An 18,262-nucleotide genomic window follows, 5' to 3' on the forward strand; every position below is an offset into this window, starting at 1 on the left:
TCTTCTGCACGTACCGTACGGCGTCTCTGGGGATGCGAGTTATCAATAAGAGTAAACGTGGTGCGAAAGCGTTCCATAGCTGCTGCTCTGATAGACGATTTTGTCGACGATAAAATGGACGTAGTGCGCGATACGTATTCCGCACAGAACCATTATTTTCGAAATAAAATTGCACTATTTGCAAGCGTTGTTCAGGCGTGAGTCTATTCGTGATGAATTGCCAAACCAAACTGAGAAGAAATCACTTGACAGCTGTTAAATCGGTCGCCATCTTGAACAGTACTGCCAACTTAAAGTTCTATACATCGAAAAAAAAACAGTCAGTGCTACGAAATATAATATTTTCACTTAATTATTTTACTCAACGGCGCGAAAATTTTAACATTAGTAGGTGACTTTTATGCAGAAATGGCTATCCAAAAATAGTTTTTTGCTTCAAAATAAAATAAATAAATTGTATTTTGTATTGACAAATTATTAAGGAATATCCTCTAAATTGGTAAATTGTCTTGGAATGGTTTTGATAAAATTATTAAATAATTGGAAATACCACATTTAATGCAAATGAAAATACAATTTTCAAAACAAAAAGCTTGAAAAAAATGAAATCTGATTGATAAAAATATAAATAAGGATCTCTATTTAAAAATATAAATAGAGATCCCATAGTTTTTAAGGTTGCTAGATGTTGCACATTCATATAATCACATATAATCCTAGTTTATGTGAAATCGTATTCTTCTTTGTTTCTGTACACACACAATGGCGTGGGTACAAAACTTCTTAAAAGAATAACCATGTAGATCTTTTTCTCGGTGCCCTTAAAATAGTTATTAGCCGCACACTCATATTGCACTTGAGCAACATAAACTTTACTAGGTACTTGAAATGAACTATTTTATACTATACGATATAATGTAAATGGGGTTGTTACCACAGTTTATTTTTTAAAATAAAGGGGATAATAAAAGGACGATGTTATTTGTGATTTGCAATAACTTTAGATTGACAACAATTACAATTTATTTGACTTTTAACTCATGCAATTTTACTACGGAAAATTTTATATGAATACAATATGAAATATAAATTGGCCTGACAACTTTAGCCTGCTAAAACAACTCCATTGGTGTAAATATATACGGCTTTGCTGAAGATTTTATTATTACATTCATTAGATTACTTTCATTTTTGTGTTCTTGATGAAACATAAATTGAAAATATTACTGATTGCGTAGCCCGGAGTATTATCGAAAGTTAAGCGATTTTTTGGTCTCATCAACCTTTCATGAAAATGAAGGTTCCTTTTATTAAGATGGAGAGAGTTTATCAAACCTGTTGCGCCAACGAATCAGTATCTCTGACTTCAGGAAACAATTTTAAAGCAACCGGAAAAACTTATGATTTTCAACTAAAATGATTTCTAAAATATTAAAGAGAATATTTACTGCAAAATTTGTTCAGGCAGCAGTTAATGGCTAAAGTATTGGGTTTTAAATATTGGCCAATAAATGGAGCAATCCCATCAGCGATTACAAATAGGAAGCCAGGATTATTTAAGTGGGGCAGAAAATTTACCCGAGATATTACCTTAATGCTTTGATACTACCCGCACATCAAGCAAGCGTCAAACCAAAGTCCGCTCGAACATGACAGAAGATTAGAATTGTGCATGCGGGTCTTGAAAATGGATATATGGAATTCAAATAATGTAAAATAAGAGTTTGTGCACTTATAATAAACATTTTAAACGCCTATATTGGTATTACAATTAAAAAAGTTTGCCAAAATGTAAAATTGTCGATTTTACAATTGGAGATACTTGAACTTTTAAATATAAATATGTCATAAATTGACAGAGTTAGGCAGCCGAATCCTATGAAAAATTGAGCATTCCTTCGGATTTTCATCATGAAACTAGAGTTCTGTTTGTGCAACATCCAAATAAGTTCGAAATTCATGAAACCACCGTTTTTTATTATTACACTTTAAAAACATTTACAACCTCAGAAACCAGGGACATATGTATGGCGCTTAGTCAAATATGAAAACCTCAATATTTTGATACCTGGTATCTCCAGTAACTAGATTGACCATTCTTTTAGTATATATGTATATTTATTTTATACCATCGAACATAGTGTAAATGAAGCGACTATAAGAGAAAATTCACGTGTCCCGCAACAATAACTGAATTTTAATTGAATTTATTAAAATGTATGTAACACATATTCTTCTACGCAGTTAGCTGAAAGAAAAAAAAATTTTGCGGTCGCCAATTTTAGACGTCACCTTCGTTAGCCATTAATTGATGCCCACGTTTTGAGTTACTTTTTGAACTTTTTAACATCTGGTCTCTTTAAGAAAAATGCATGAGTTCTCGTTATTTCCTACCTACGGGCGCGAGACATTTTACAATCTTTTAATAAGTACTTAGTCAAAATTATACTGAATGCAAAGTTAAAAACGCCCGGAACCTAGAACATCCCATATGAATTTTTCGGTGCCAAATATTGCCTATACATTTTATAGCAAAGCGGTAATTTAGCTTTTTGAAGAGACCGGTATGATTAACTCATGTGCCTAGTTTGGCTAAATTTTAATAAGCGAATCTTCAATTATTGAATTGAATTGAAATGTTCAAACAGCCATCTATTAACAGTTAAACAATATCCTAAGCTATGATAAAATTAATTTCTAAAATTGCTTAGTTGATATTTTGGAGTCCTGTCACATTCTAATCAAATAGCGTTTTCTAACTGGTCAAGGCTTAAATTTCACATTTTTGTAGATAACACTTTTCGATACCCCACAGAAAGAAGTCGTACTGCGAGAAGACAGGTGACCTGAGTGGCCAAAGGATTCGGAACCTTCGGCCAATAATAATTCAATTAAAGATATTTCCCAAATACTTTCAAGCCATACGGGAATTATGGGCGGAACAACCCTCCACCTTTTACCAGATCTCCTGATCTTCGCGAACAACTTTGAGTGCTGGTTCAATTCGATTTTGTAATAAGTTCAAATATTTTTTTTAAAATCCCCCTCATTATTTGCTAATTCCTTTATTTCAAAACGAAATCTTCTTTCTTCTTCGCATTCCCAGAGCTCTTGGTGCTTTTCGTATTTATAGGAAAAATATTTGTATAATTTGTATGTGCGCAACATTGTGGTTTGATGATTATTTACAGCTTGTCTAAGAATATTCGTGCTAATCAAATCTCTATTGACCCTTTCTTCAGCTATATTAGCGATATTTTTAGCTGAAGATTTGCAGTTATTGATTACGGTCCCTTTGGACTCGAATTGGGCAATAATACTTTTAATTGTTAAAATCGAACGTACAGTTTTAGGAGGAAAATAAACTGAAAAATATTTCAGATGCTGCTCTAAGACTGTTTTCTGCAAAATACTGCTTAATCATGGTTACTTTTGTTACTATCGCGAATTTTCGTGTTGTCATTATCAAAATGTATTTTACTTGTGTTTGATTTATTATCTAAACTATACAAATTTTTTAATTTTGCCATCATACTTTATTCAATAACTGAAGATTGGCTTATTCAAATTTATTCAAACTCGGCACATAAGTTAATCATAGCGACCCCCACAAAAGTTATATTACAATTTTGCTATAAAATACACAAGGGAGTCAATATATGGCCAAATAAAAATTTACTTCGGATTTCCTATCTTCCGTTCGGCAATGCAATCACCCAATATATTTCACAGTTGCACCCAAATCGTTAACCGAGCCTCTCTTCCATTAAAATCTAGAAACCAACAGCGTCATAATAATTCCGGGCGACCCGCAAGAAGGGGAGGACCGAACTTCCTGCCAGGTACATCCGGTTTTTAAATCTCTCGCCGAGCAGAAAAAAAGCGGCCACAGATTACCGGCTGTAACAGCCAAACCGGAATACACGTTTGTCGTATCCGGCGAAGGAGATGCGAAACCGGTAAACCAATCAGTTCACAAACTCCTCGCAATTGATTGTTAACGTCTATAGCCAAATTACCAATTACTTTAAAGTACTATAATTCCGCCGAATCTGACGCCGTCTGCGGATAAAGCTCGGTACACACGATGCAATTTCTACGTGCGGCCGTTTCTTCGTGTTAAAATTGTTCAAAATACCCGTAGGAAATTTATTACTTTATCGTTATCGTTTTTTCTGAGATCTTCTTAAATTGTTACAATTTCATTTTTACTTTTAAATGTTCGTGATAGAAGAAATGTTTAAAATACCTAATTAGGCACTGATCAGGAGTGTCCAATGTGTCACGGTTAGATTTTACTGAAAGACACTAACTAACTATTTTGTTAAAATTAAATATGATTGGAGAGGATTAGATATGAACTAAGCAGATCTCTCTGTAGATTGACTCTGTATTTTTTTAAATAATTAGAATTTTTAATTCTCATCCAATAATGAACAAAACAGAAATATCAAAATTGATTGACGTCGCCATTCTGCTTTCTTCAGTATTCAAATTCAGTAGCTAATTTATATTTTAATTTTGTTTATATCTTTTGAATACTAAGATTAATTAATGCTGTCGTTTTAAGATGATATTAAAAAACAAATGTCCCTTTAAAAGACTTTTTTATAATTATGTTTAAAATTCACATACAAAATAATCGCTATTTACAATGTTTACACTATTTATTTATTTTTTAACATTAAAAACTTTGGTCATTGATCTAATTACTTTTAGGTAGTGCTGAACACGAATCTGTTGTCATATTTTCGGTAGATATTTAAAACAATGATAGATTATAACGTTCGCCAATATTTTCGTACTTTTTTCCGTGACGCTCATTGAAAACAGTATGTAACAGGTTCATAAACTTCTTCAAACAGAAGTTTATTAAATACTCGTTCCATTGCCCTCCACCAGTACCTAAACAAAACCGCCACTAAAGTGTTGTTAACAAAATATACCGGTGTGAAGTTAGCAGCTAAAAGTTGGCAGCCAAAATTACGGAAAGAGCCGAACAACCAGTGGCGGCTGAAATTTCTAAACCAGTTTAGGAAGCAACTGATTCAAATGAAATAGATTTACGTTTTTACAGAAAAGTCCGGTTGCAGCCCCGTACGGGAGTTGCTATAGGGTGAAACAAAAAATTTTCAATATTTTTTTTCTACTTTAATTAAACTTTTATTTGTTGACGGGAGTGGAAGAGAATATTTTCACTGAAAACGAAAGCTAACCGTTGTGGACACATATTCATCAATAAATGAAAGTGTATAAATTTCGATTTAAGCAGAAAAAAACATTTAAAACTTTTTTGTTTCGCCCTATAGCAACTCCCGTAGAGGAGTGCAGCAGAATATTTTTACTGGAAACGAAAGCTAACCTTTGTGGACACATTCGCATCAAGACATGAAAGTGTGTAAACTTCAATTAAAATATAAAAAAAATATTTATAATTTTTAGTTTCACCCTATACTCGCACGGCCCTGCAATCGAACATTTTCTCTGGAAACGAAGAAGATCTTATTTGAATCAGTTGCTTCCCAAACTGGGTTACAAATCTCCGATGCCACTAGTTATTCGGCTCTTTCCGTAATTTTGGTTGCCAACTTTTAGCTGCTAACTTCACACCGATAAAAAATATACCAGTGAATATTTTGGTGGAGCTATTTTTTTAAACCTTGTATATAACTTTTAAGAAATGTTCTTCCTACCGGTGCTTTGCAAACGAGGAGTTTGAACTACTTATATTTAGCACTTTTGCTTCTTAAAAATAAAATTGACTTGGAAATGTAGTACTAGTATTTTTCTATATTGTGTTAGTCAATCCCATTTTATCTAGCGATCAAATAACTATAATTAATAACAAACATCTACAGTATAAAACGCAAAAGATGCGTTATGTTTTACATTATTTTTGAAGTAATAATTTTTTTAAAGCTGCCAAACTTTTATTGCAATTTAGCGACTAACTTTTAAAGTGTTAAGAATACTAACCATTACGAATACTAGTGATTAAAAAAATTTGTATTTTAATTCTAGCTTGTAGTTTTTGAAGCATTAGATATATAATATTGTAACTGTATCCAAAATTCTACCTAAGAGAATAAGCACTACTTTTAAACCCAATGGCCACTAGTCTTTGCTTTATTTTCTGAAATTTCTTTTAATAAAGATTTCAGCTACAAGGGGATATAATCCTTATCCAACTGAGTTCAAATTCTGATACAGAGTAAAACGTTTCGTTTAGGAGAAAAGCCTTTGTGTTTTTAAAAGGTGCTGCGTTGTGTATATTGTCATATTTTCCGGTAGTAGATGAAGTAGTCTGCAATCTAAATAACAACCAGTCTTTTTGACACATTCGTGATTGTATTTTTTAACACTATTAGTTTCAATCTGCTACTAAACCAACGACCTTGCGACATTCAACAAACACACTAATTCTGACAGATCATCAATAAGTTTGAATGTAGAATTTTTACAGCAGAATTTTCTCAAACTATACCTGAATCTCGATAAATGCTCTGGGAGAAAGAGTTAAGTGTGTGGAAATCGCTGTTTAGAAAGAAAATGGCTCCAACTGCAGGTTAGTGGATGAACTGTAGAGGCTTGTGCGGAAAGTCTTCTCGACTCCTGCGGAGTATTAATATTTATCGTAGTAGAGTCACTACATTATCTAACGGCTATATTGTTTCTGCATATACATATTAGCCACTACTGATTTTAAAAATGTGCCTGTAGTATTATATGGTAAATCGATAAATAATCTCACAATTCTTTTTTGCATCCCTAGCATTCTGTCCCAATCCTGCACACTTTTCCACACTGCTAGTGTTCAATTGTCTAATATTTTTGCTGACTCTATAAGGCATTGAACCACAGAGATCGAGAAGAGACCTTTTACTTGTATTCATTACATTACAAAATGTAACACCCCTAAATTCGAAATTATTTTTCACGTACCAGAAAACTGATAATCTTATTTGTAAAATCTCGTGCAATTTGATAGCAGATATGTAACAATATCATCATAAAAAAAATCATGCGACAATACATATAGAAATTGCATAGTGTCTACCGGGCTTAACAGTTTAGTGCTGACCACATTAACTTTACCGAACTCGTATTTCCGTGATAGCTTCGTTAAACTAGTTTTATAATTTACGAGGCGTTAATGAATCTAGAGGTTTAATACATCGCATGCAGTTTTTGATAGTGCAGGCTATTTCCTGACCAGCGGGAAAGGGAATTGAATTTCGAAAACTATAGTCCCTAATAGAACAACGTGATATATATTTAATTCAGTCCTTGAGATAAGTTCTGTCAATTTTTCGGTAATATAATATTATAATATTATAATTTTATAATAATATAATTAATAATATGCACCTTTAAAGCAGGATAGATTATTCCAACTCAAAATGCTTCAATTTATGCTCTCTTAGGAATCATACATTTATACTTTATTTATAATTGGTGATAATATGTTCCTATTTATTGAGAGCAAATTATTACGTTTTAGCCTAACCACTCAATTTTACTAGTCTTCACCAAGATCTATATATCAATTTTCATCGCATAAACAAAACATCCTGTATAAAAGCTTTAGACATTTTTATATTCTACATTAAAAAATAGAAACTTCTAACCAAATTTAAGTTATCTATATCAGTTTCCATTTAATTAAACAGCTTTTTCGGTCAATCTTGTTCATTAATTTTTGGTCTATATATAGTCTGAAACACAGACGCACTGAGACGCCCCACATAATGGTCATCGTCATTATAACAGATATGCCATTAACAATTTATCAATTTTGTTTAAATTTCATTGTTACAATTGTAGTTTTTAAGGACTCAAATTCCATAAAATCCTATTAGTGATTTTCTTTTAAAGCTGATGAATTTTTGTCATAGACCATCTAAAATCTTTCTGTACCTATTTTCAATGCTTCTAAATACCATAGTGGATTCATTCAAAATAGATAGTCAAGCATAAGTGCAGTTCCACGCGAACTGTATCCTTCATTTATCGGATTTAGATAATTATTTTTTAACTGAAACATTTTGTTAATTAAAGATAGTTTCCCCCGTGATTAATTTTCCTTTTATTAATATCAGAAAGCTACCAGAGCAATGCGCATGTGGGATCAGTGTAAAATTGGCTTTTATAGTCATGACGTAATATTAAAAAAAATGTTTTTCAATATCCGTAGGACGTATTGGTAATTATTCGATTTGAAACTCCTTTTCCGTTAGATTAGAGTACACACGGCAACGCTGCACTGTATAGGAAAGTCATTATTAATGATACACTGTCCCTATGTTACAAATTGTAAATAATCTTCTTCACCATACATAACTTTCAAAATAAAAAGTTGTAAGTTTTTTTGTTATGTAATTCTGACTTTAATCAATAGTCTCAAAACATAACCTTATGACGTTACTGTTGATATTTTCTCTTTCGTGTCGTTATAGGAGGGTTTAGGTAAAGATATTAAGTTATTGCAATCAATTTCTAGAACTGTATTAGAGTTATCTGAAATTGAGGAAGAAGTATTATCTGTGAATGCTGTAAAGAAACCATTGGACTATTCCGTGTTGGTAAAAAGTACCGGATTGCTGTAATATCTCCAAAAATTCCCCAGCTGGAACAATAAAATTCAATAACTGGGAGTTTTTGAACATCACGAAAAAAAAATACTGACAGCAATGTTGTCCGATGATATTTATAATTCTAGCAAGATTTTCCTTATACACTTCTAAAGTTTCCGATATTCAAAAACCTCCATAATTCTGAGGTTAAGTAAATGTTAAATCGAACAATATCGGAGTCAGCATTTTTCAATTCTGGATGTTCAAAAACTCAAAAAGTGATTGAATGTTTTAAAGTTCCAGCTACGGCATTTTTGGAGATATTTAAGCGTTCCGGTACTTTTTACTGAAAAAGCGGCATTGCTGTAGCTCTGTAATTAATCAAAACAACATTTTTAAGTTATGTCAACTTACCAAATTCCCCATGAGCAATTCAATGCAATAAACATAAATATTGCGTTCTAATTAAAATAAAAAAAATATGATGTGTGACGTAAAAGTGTTAAATCTATGAAAACGAGAATCTTTATCGTGCTTATAAAAATAAAGGCATTCCGTTGTTGCTATCTAGATTTAAAACACTCAGGCGTCAAATCAACACTGAAACAGTGAAATCATATAGGAAGTACTCAAGCAATATCGAATTGAATATACGAGATGATCTCCCAAAATTTTGTCATACATTGCTTCCCACTTACTCACATATTCAATACCATTATCAAATCGTGTTTCCTGATTTGTGGAAGATTGCCAAAGTTATTCCTGTTTTTAAAAGATATGACGCCAGTGTAATCGAAAATGATTCGCTCATATCAATTCCTTGCAATTTTTCTAAACTCTTTGAAATTATCTTTGTAACTGTACTTATTCTAGTCTTAAGAATAATATTAGTGTTGAACAACAAGGTTTTGTCTTAAATAAGCAATCTGGCAATGTTGACTCAATATTTATTTCAATCAATTGATGTTTTAGGTCAGACGGATGTAGCATATATGGATATTCAAAAAGCATTTGATCAAATAGGTCATTATATTTTACTATCGAAACTTCACAATCTAGGCACATCGTTGTCGTTACAAAACTTGCTATTAGAACGTAGACGTCTATTTCAATACGAGGGGTTTAGCTCCTTAGTATTTTATCCCACGTCGGGAGTACCACAAGGGTCAAATTTAGGATCTCGTCCTTTTACCGTCTTTATTGATGATCCAGTTGAATTGTAACAAATCGCTTCAGGATAACGTTAATGTCATATCAGCATTGTGTCTGATTAATTGATTAGGTTTAAATGTTTCTAAGTGTAACGTGCTTACAAATTTATTTAATTACGTAATAAAAGGGACTGTATTGAATCGGTTAAGTGAAGACTTACTTTTATACCTCGTATTTAGCAATTAGTATTATCGGCATCAAGAGCGTTGGGTTTTGTAATATGAAGTTGCCGACACTTCAAAAATACCCCAACTATCAGAACTCTCTACTATTCTTACGTCAGATCTAAATTAGAATATGGGTTTCGCGTCATATGTCATGTCATGTCATAGCTTAAGTTGATCCAAAAACGGTTCCTTAAATGCTTAGATAATATATACCCCATAGAGGATTTGACCATCAGGTATTATTAGGCTGGTTAGGAGGGACATTAATAATTTAAAATTTCTGTATGTGTGGCTTTTAAACAAAGTAAAATTTTGTGTCCCCAGAATTGAAACCAGATATAGGCCTACAATTCATCTCCCTACACCTAGCAATTTTGTGGCATTTGTGACATTAATGCGCATACACGTCGTGAGAGTGTTGACTGTTTTTTGCTTCATGCGCAAAGCTTAAAACTGCTTACAGTTCGTGTGTGAGTAATTAGCTTCCTTAGAGTACTTGTGCGAGTAATTGTACTGTACTCTATTTCGTATGGTATTTTTATTATTTTTCTCTTATTTATATCTGTTCTGTAATTTTGTGTAAATCTCCTGAAATAAATTTGCTTATTAAATCTGACAATACTGCCGTTAACATTTTTTAATTCTGCAGGTTCCAAAACTTTTGGAGTTTTAGAGATATTTAAGCGTTCCGGTACTTTTTACTAACCCAGTATACTGTCAAATTGGTTGACAAAAGAAAGAATCGAATCTTGCTAAAATTTGTAACATATTTGAGGTAAAATTTTAGACCAATCTAAATGCTCACAATATAATGAATTAAGACTCTTATTATGATCGACACAATTGAACCCCTGTTGGGATTCCAAAAGATCCCAGTAGGGCACTCCTCCATACTGATCAAGTTTAGCAACCTTTCATAAAAAAATTGTATCGCAGATATTGTACTTTAACCATTTCTAAATCCACGCTGACAAGATTTTACTATTTTTTAAATGATTAATTAGTCGATTTAATAACTTTTCGAGATAATGGATGGCGCCGTAATTGGTCTGTATTTTTTGGCATTGGATTCGCTTGGGTTTTTAAAATAAGTATCAACTTATTGTGGACGTGCAAATGCTAAAACCTTTAGCTAATTATGAATTTCTTAATCTTCCAGGATTGCCACGGCGTGCCCAAAAGTCAAGGAAGCGCTCCGGTCAAGGACGTAATTGACAATTATACTTTGATGAGAGGCGTCCAGAACAATACCCATACGGTTCTCGAATTCAGAAGAGCCCTGGATACTTGCGATCCAAACGATTATATATTGTCGGTAAGTAACGTCATCTTCCCCATCTAATACACGGTCCAGTTAGTCCTATGCAATCGGAAACAATAAAAACCCTTTTCGGATTACAGAAAGTTTCATCATTTCCGATATAAAGTGTTTCTTGAAGCGTATAGACGACGCACCGAATCTCTTCATACGTGCCAATCAAGGAGATAGAAATGAATTCCTAAATGGAAAAGTCTGCAACAGACTTTCGAAACGTGCACCCATTTGTGATTGAAATGTCTGTTCTGATAAAGTCCGCGTATTTTATCCGCAGATTATCATGTGCTGAATATTTTTATCAAACGTAAATATTGATAGAAGAGAAGTGGATACAGCGAAAAACTACTAATTTTGTAATAAAAAAGTAACAGTTATTAAATCCCTAATTTCCTAAGAATTGATAAACATAAATTTAGATACCATAAATATGAAAAATGATTCATTGATCCTTAAGCAGCAAATTTAAATAATAAACATTGTAGACTCAATAATTAAAAAATCACAATTAGAATGGCCTTTACAAATATGAAATAGAACTTTGTAAGGTAGGATCTTAGCATGGAACTTGGCAGAAAGACAACTACGAAAGTTGGGCACTTGATCCAACCATGGAATAGAAATTTTTCCCGTTGGAAACATGTTGCGCATATGACTGATAACAAGAATAACTAGTATCGAAGTACTTAGTTGCATTCATAAATTGATATATATGTCATATAAAATTATGTAAAAGGTATAAAACACTGAGGCACTTTATAGACAGAAAAGTTCAGGGTAACCTTTAGAGAAGCAGTTTCGAAAATTAAATTGGTCAATTAGGGAAGAGAGAAAAAAGCAATATGGTTTATTTGTTGTGAATGAACAATCAACTGTTTTTTTGTTTTGGAAAATTCGAAACCATAAAATGTTGGGAAAAATGGGTTCGAATAGTGGTAAAATGGACAAGCGTCAACAATTTGAGAAGGTTGCAATTTAACCGTTCCCCGGTCTTGGTTGCTTAACTACACTGATACCTTAATTACAGTGATATATAAAACTTTGAAATTTCACCCCAGAAATATTTATTTTAATCACACGTCAGAGACATAGAGGCAAGGTTATATCCTGTGTCCTAGTTTCAGGGGTACGATCTCTTCTAAGGTGATATCAAAGTATAGCCCAAATTCAAGATTATCAAATAAACAATTTGATATTAGAATAAGTAAGGGCCTATAATATTTACTTTTCGAAATAACTTTCATATTATTCAGGATGTGCTAGAAGTTCAAATTAATTATCTGCAGTTAATGACGGCAGTTTCGGCAACACAACATTAATTAAGGTAATCCATCACTTTTTATGACAGAGAAAAATACCAACTAATAATAATGAATTATGAATGAATTATGCCTGTAGTTTTTTTTTGTAACAACACCACCAGTTAAACTTTTAATAAGATTAAGAAAAAATTGGAATACCATATTGCCTTTAAACATGTTATCAAAAATTGGTTCGACCTAGTCAACGTCCAAAATCTATATCCTAGCATTCCACCGATTGACGTTATAAAAATAATAAACAACATTCTCACAGAAACAAGTCATAAAACAAGACTTTTTTGAATTTATTTTTTTATATATATTTTAATTACTTTAAATTTAATGGTCAATTGTATATTGCTAAAGAAAAATTAATTATGGGAAAGCCACTTAGTCCAGTACTTGCAGAAGTTTTCATGGACAATTTAGAAAATATCACGCACGAACTTCCTCTAACTCTTCAGCTTTTCTGGACTTAAATATAACTAAATTATGGAACAAATTCGATTTTTCCATTTTCCATAAACCCTCACACACATTGTCGCACACACAAAATGGCTGCGTTTTATTACTTTATCTACAGACTACTTAATATACCACTTTCCACAGAAAATTTTAAAAAAGAATTAAATATTATAAAACAATTAGCATTTAACAATGGTTACGACCTCTTTTGATAGATAAGATTATATATAAAGAAGAGTATCAAATGACTCGGAAATCTATCCATCCCATATTAAACACCGAACCCAAAATTTATAACCTAAACTAACCAAAACTAAATTACAGAACAAATTAGATTTTTCCATTTTCCATAAACCCTCACACACACACAGCAATACATAATAACGCAACTTCCAACATGAAATTTTAGAAAAGAATTAAATGTTATAAAACAAATAGCTTTTAACAATGGTTACGACCCCTCTTTGATATATAAGATTATAACTAAAAAATAGTTGCAAATAACTCCATCCCATATTAAACATCGAACCCAAAATTGATAAAACAACAAAATACACAGAAGTGCCTAACAAGAAAGTTTTGAAACATCTATTCAAATTTGGTCTCAGGATTGCTTTTAAAACTGAAAACATAATAATTTAATAAAAAAAAAAACAATAAAACTAAATCACGAAAAACTCATAAATCCGAAGTCTACAAGTTCAAAATGTGGATCATGTCCCAGAACTTCTATGAAACAAACTGGTAGAACATGTTATTCATCTAAATTCAAATTTTCATCTTTTACATAATGAACCAAAAAACCGAAAACTAAATTTGTTGGAAGCTATGAATATTAACCAAATGAGATATTCTAATCTATTACTCAATGGCCAATTGAATTTAAACCGGTCTCCATTATTATATTTAAATTTATGTGTCGGCTTGATCAAGTAGTGTATTACCATTAGTGTGTGTCCAGCCTCTGATGTTTCTCAGCCACGATTTCTTGTTTCTGCCTATACTTCCTTTACCCTCAATTTTGCCTTCCAAGATTAGCTGCAAAGGTGGCAAGTTTTTCTAATTTTAATGAGACCATTGAAAGGCGGTCGAGTATTCACTCTTGTTACAGCTTCTTCATTGGTTGTCCTAGAAATCCATCTGATTCGAAGAATTCTTCTGTACATTCAAAGTTCAAGTACGTTAAGTTTTTTCATGTTTATTGTTTTAGTGTCCATGTTTCGCATGCGTACAGAAACAAATGTCATGTGTAGAATTTAGCGTTCTCGGTCGAATTGGCGCGGACAGTTTGAGTTGAAATAACAAGTTACGCATGTTCAGGAATCCGACTTCTGCGATCTCAATTATTCTTTTAATCCTTTTTGAGTGTTTATCGCTAAACCTCATCTAACACTATCTTTCGTCAGTCTGTTCATCAATATTTGTTATTGGTTATTGGGCCTTTGCGCCTTCTAGTCGGTCTGGCAAGGATGATCTAATGATGGATTCTGCGTATATGTTAAACAACGAAGGAAATAAAAGATAGTCTTGGCGAACTCCTCTCTCTAAATTGTTGTAGATGGTGTTACCCTTTTCCATTCGAACATAACCTTGGAGGTTCCAGTCAATATTCTGGATGATCGTAGTATCCCGTTTATCCAACCCTATCTCATGTAAAGTGTTCATTAATTTTTGGTGTTCAATACTGTCAAACGCTTTCTTATAGCCTTCTTATGGGCCTCCAGGTACCTTTCGGCGATTATCGATAGAGCTAGGATAGCTTCCCTCTTCTGAAGCCGTATTGAGAGCTGCTTAAGTATTCTTCACATTTATTTTGAATACGATTAAAAATAATCCTCATGAAGATTTTTGCATCGTGGCGCATTAGACATATAGTTATATGATCTTCGCACTTGCGAGTTTTGTTGTCATTCATTCTCGCTAAATAGCTTGTCTAGATATCTTTCCCAAATTTGTTGCTGCTTATCCGGGTCCAGTTCGATATAGTTTTTCTCGTTGGCCACTAGTTGTTTGGGCTGTCGCTGGCTAGTAATGTCTTTGACATTTTGATAGAAATCCGTATCTCTATGCTCTTGTTGCAGTTTTTCTACTTCAACTATCAGCTTTCTTCTTCTTCTTCTCGTTCCTTCTCCTAACGGAGGTTGGATATTATCATGGCTATCTCGTTAACAGCTGCTCTGAATAGTTGGTTTAATGTCATTCCAAATCATTTCCTTAAGTTTTTAAGTCAAGAGGTTCTTCTTCTCCTTTGACTACTTCTGCCCTTGATCTTTCCTTCCATAATGTTCTGTAGCATCGCATATTTAGGTCCTCTGATCATGTGACCAAAGTATACCAATTTGCTTCTTTTTAGAGAGTTAATTATTTCCCCCAGTTTCTGGGTTCTCTGTAGCAGTTCCAGATTGGAAACCCTGTCAGTCCATGAGATTTTCCACATTCGCCGATAACACATCCTTCAAAAGCCCCGATCTTTCATATCTGCCTTATTCAATGTCCATGCGTCTGGCCCGTAAAGTAATGTTGAAAAAACGTAACATCGAAGCATTTTTATTCTTAACCCGAAATTTACATCTCTGCTGCAAAAAAACTTTTTGATCTTTACAAATGCACTTCTGGCTACCTCTATGCGACTTTTGATTTCAAGAGACTGAAGAGTAAGAGTTCCGTTAACATTTTTCTTAAGGTTCTTAGCTTTACAAATACAGAAATAGATGTAGGTATATGTATAACGTAGGTAAAAATATGTAGGAAATTTAATTAGAATCTTCTAATCACGACATACGTTTTCAATTGTTACAGAGCGACACCGTAAGGGTCATATGGGCCCTTCACGACAGAGACCCGCAGTATGACACCACAATGATTTACCACGAGGAGAAAAGGGGGGTTCAAAGTTTGCACCTGTTAGGACCGCCGCCGGTCCCAAAACCCACGAACCTCCATTTGAGAAACTGGGATGTAGAATTAAAGAACGTAAGCGCAAAGCGTAAATCTCAATCGACATCAAACGTCGAAATTTCTAACGAGACGTGGGGAATTTTTCACGCCGATATGAGCCAAAATCGAACAGCTACAGTCGTTTGTCTATAGAATTTTAAGGAGCGCATTTGAAATTTAAATAAAGCTAGCCTCTCGTAGTGGATTCTTCCACTGTCGGCTTCTCGGAAAAGTTGCTTTTGTGGCTTTCGTATTGAATAAAAGAATAAGTAATATTGCACAATTACAATTTCCTCCAATACGTTTTGAATACAAAAAGAGAATATATACGGATGAGTTTCGGATTGAATGAATACTACCTCCAAGTAATCTAACAAGTTCTTGGTAAACAAATTTTCACATCTTTTTAGTGGAATCGTAGGAGTAACGTTTAAAACGTCATGGTTAGAGGGTCCGTTAAGTGCAATAAAAGTTGTGAACTTAGATACACAGGGTACAGAAACAACCAAAATTCAATTACTAGAGACAAATTAACAAATATCTTCCGAAAACCCGGTTCTTTTTTTTCTATTCTATTTTACCTTTTTCGCGTAAATTAAACTTATCCCATAGTTTCTTATTAAACTATCCCACATGCTCCTCTAAAATGTTATTTGTCATCAGAACTTTCCATATATGAGCGTTATGGCGACAATGAAACATCAGGGACAGTTTATGAAAAATAAAATATAGGTTTCAGTAAACCATTTCGAGATGAGTGTTCCTGTGGCCAGATTTATCGTGAACATATAAATGAAATAAATGTGAACTAAAAAGATGTCTTAGAAAACAAACAATTACAGAAATAACTGAACAAAATGAAAGCACTATTAAAATGGAAGTAAAAGTTTTGCTTTTGGTTAATGGCCGTATCAACTGATCAACTTGATTTAAGACAACATGTGTTACAAAGAACCAGTTAACTGACATAAGAGTTCAGTCAACTCACAGGTTTTTGGTTTGTAAGAAATACTTATTATAATTTTTGCATTTGCAAATATTTACATTTCTGTACAAATAAATTAATCTCTTTTTTTAATTTATTTTGATCCAATTTGCGTAATATCCAACAATGAAATATTAGAATTAAAAAGGAAACAATGAATTTATTCAACATTTTCTGGAAATGATCCTTTTCGACTTGGACAGGAGATCTGTCAATTTTTACATTCTTTATACAAAACTATTGCTAGTTGTTTTCGAGGATAAAACAACTGATAATCAGTAATTTTTTATTTTCAATTCAAAATCTCTTTAAATGGTTCGAGATTTAAGAAAACAGATTGCATTTTCCTATTTCTGCTTTTAATGGAATTAAAAGAATTAAACCTCTTGTTCAAGAAACTTTAATGAAAACGGATATAATAAATAGATTTATTAATCTCATTAAAAATTAAATATCAATTACAAAAGTAGCTCGCTTTTAAAAACTAATTTAAGAATCTAAAAATGTAAAAAAATCAGGACATTTATTTTTTTAGTGCAATATTAGAGATAGTGGTAAAATGTAAACTTGCAATGGCAGGGATCATTAAACAGGATGAACAATTTAGTTAGTTATGCATACAATAGAATGACTAGTATGTAGTTCATTCGAATAATGAATACAATAATTATTTTTCACGATTATAGTGATAAATATGGTAGATAACAGCGATATTGTATTCTATCACCTATGTTTCTATGCTGAGTAACTAAAAACTGATGTAAAGGATAATAACAAAATAGAAAATAATTGTTTTCCTGCCATGTGTCACCAACGCTATATAGATCTTTATATCTTTCTCTAATAAAAGTGACTTTCTGTGTTGAGTTTTTACGTTTAAGTTTACCACAATTTCCTCTTACCCATAGGCAAAAATTCTTTTGCCATAGCAACTAATGTCTAGAGAAATGACAAAAAAATAGCTCAAAAACCTGTTTAAGAATTACATGTAAATAAAAATATTTATTTCAATTTTGTGGCAACATTTTTAATTTAAAAATGTTCTAGCGATAGTGATAGAGGGCGCTTAGGTTCGTAATCAGTTTAATTTGAAATAAATCCTTTGGTCCAGATAGTTGTAATAGGCTCGAGTATCCCGATGCATATGGTTTATCGAAGATCTTTGATAACCTGGATCACATCCTCCGTATTTCAAGTTGAAGCTAACAGTATTCATGTATGCGAGACGCGCCACTAGCCCGACGCCAACGGAATTATCATTTCCTCGCATATTAATAACGATAGAGCCTGTATGTGATAATTACATA

The 18,262-nt window shown here is 32.7% G+C and overlaps 1 protein-coding gene across 1 annotated transcript in view; it reads left to right on the top strand.

The window, feature by feature from the left end:
- LOC132699572 (MOXD1 homolog 1) overlaps positions 1-18,262 on the top strand; it is a 70,584-nt gene that overhangs the window by 39,392 nt on the left and 12,930 nt on the right. The window contains exons 3-4 of the mRNA XM_060666365.1: positions 11,112-11,267; positions 15,833-16,006. Of these exons, the coding sequence (XP_060522348.1) occupies positions 11,112-11,267; positions 15,833-16,006 (330 nt within the window). The remainder of the gene's footprint in view (positions 1-11,111; positions 11,268-15,832; positions 16,007-18,262) is intronic.

This window comes from Cylas formicarius, unplaced genomic scaffold (genome assembly GCF_029955315.1).
Source record: "Cylas formicarius isolate icCylForm1 unplaced genomic scaffold, icCylForm1.1 PGA_scaffold_3__17_contigs__length_32017465, whole genome shotgun sequence".
NCBI lineage: Eukaryota > Metazoa > Arthropoda > Insecta > Coleoptera > Brentidae > Cylas > Cylas formicarius.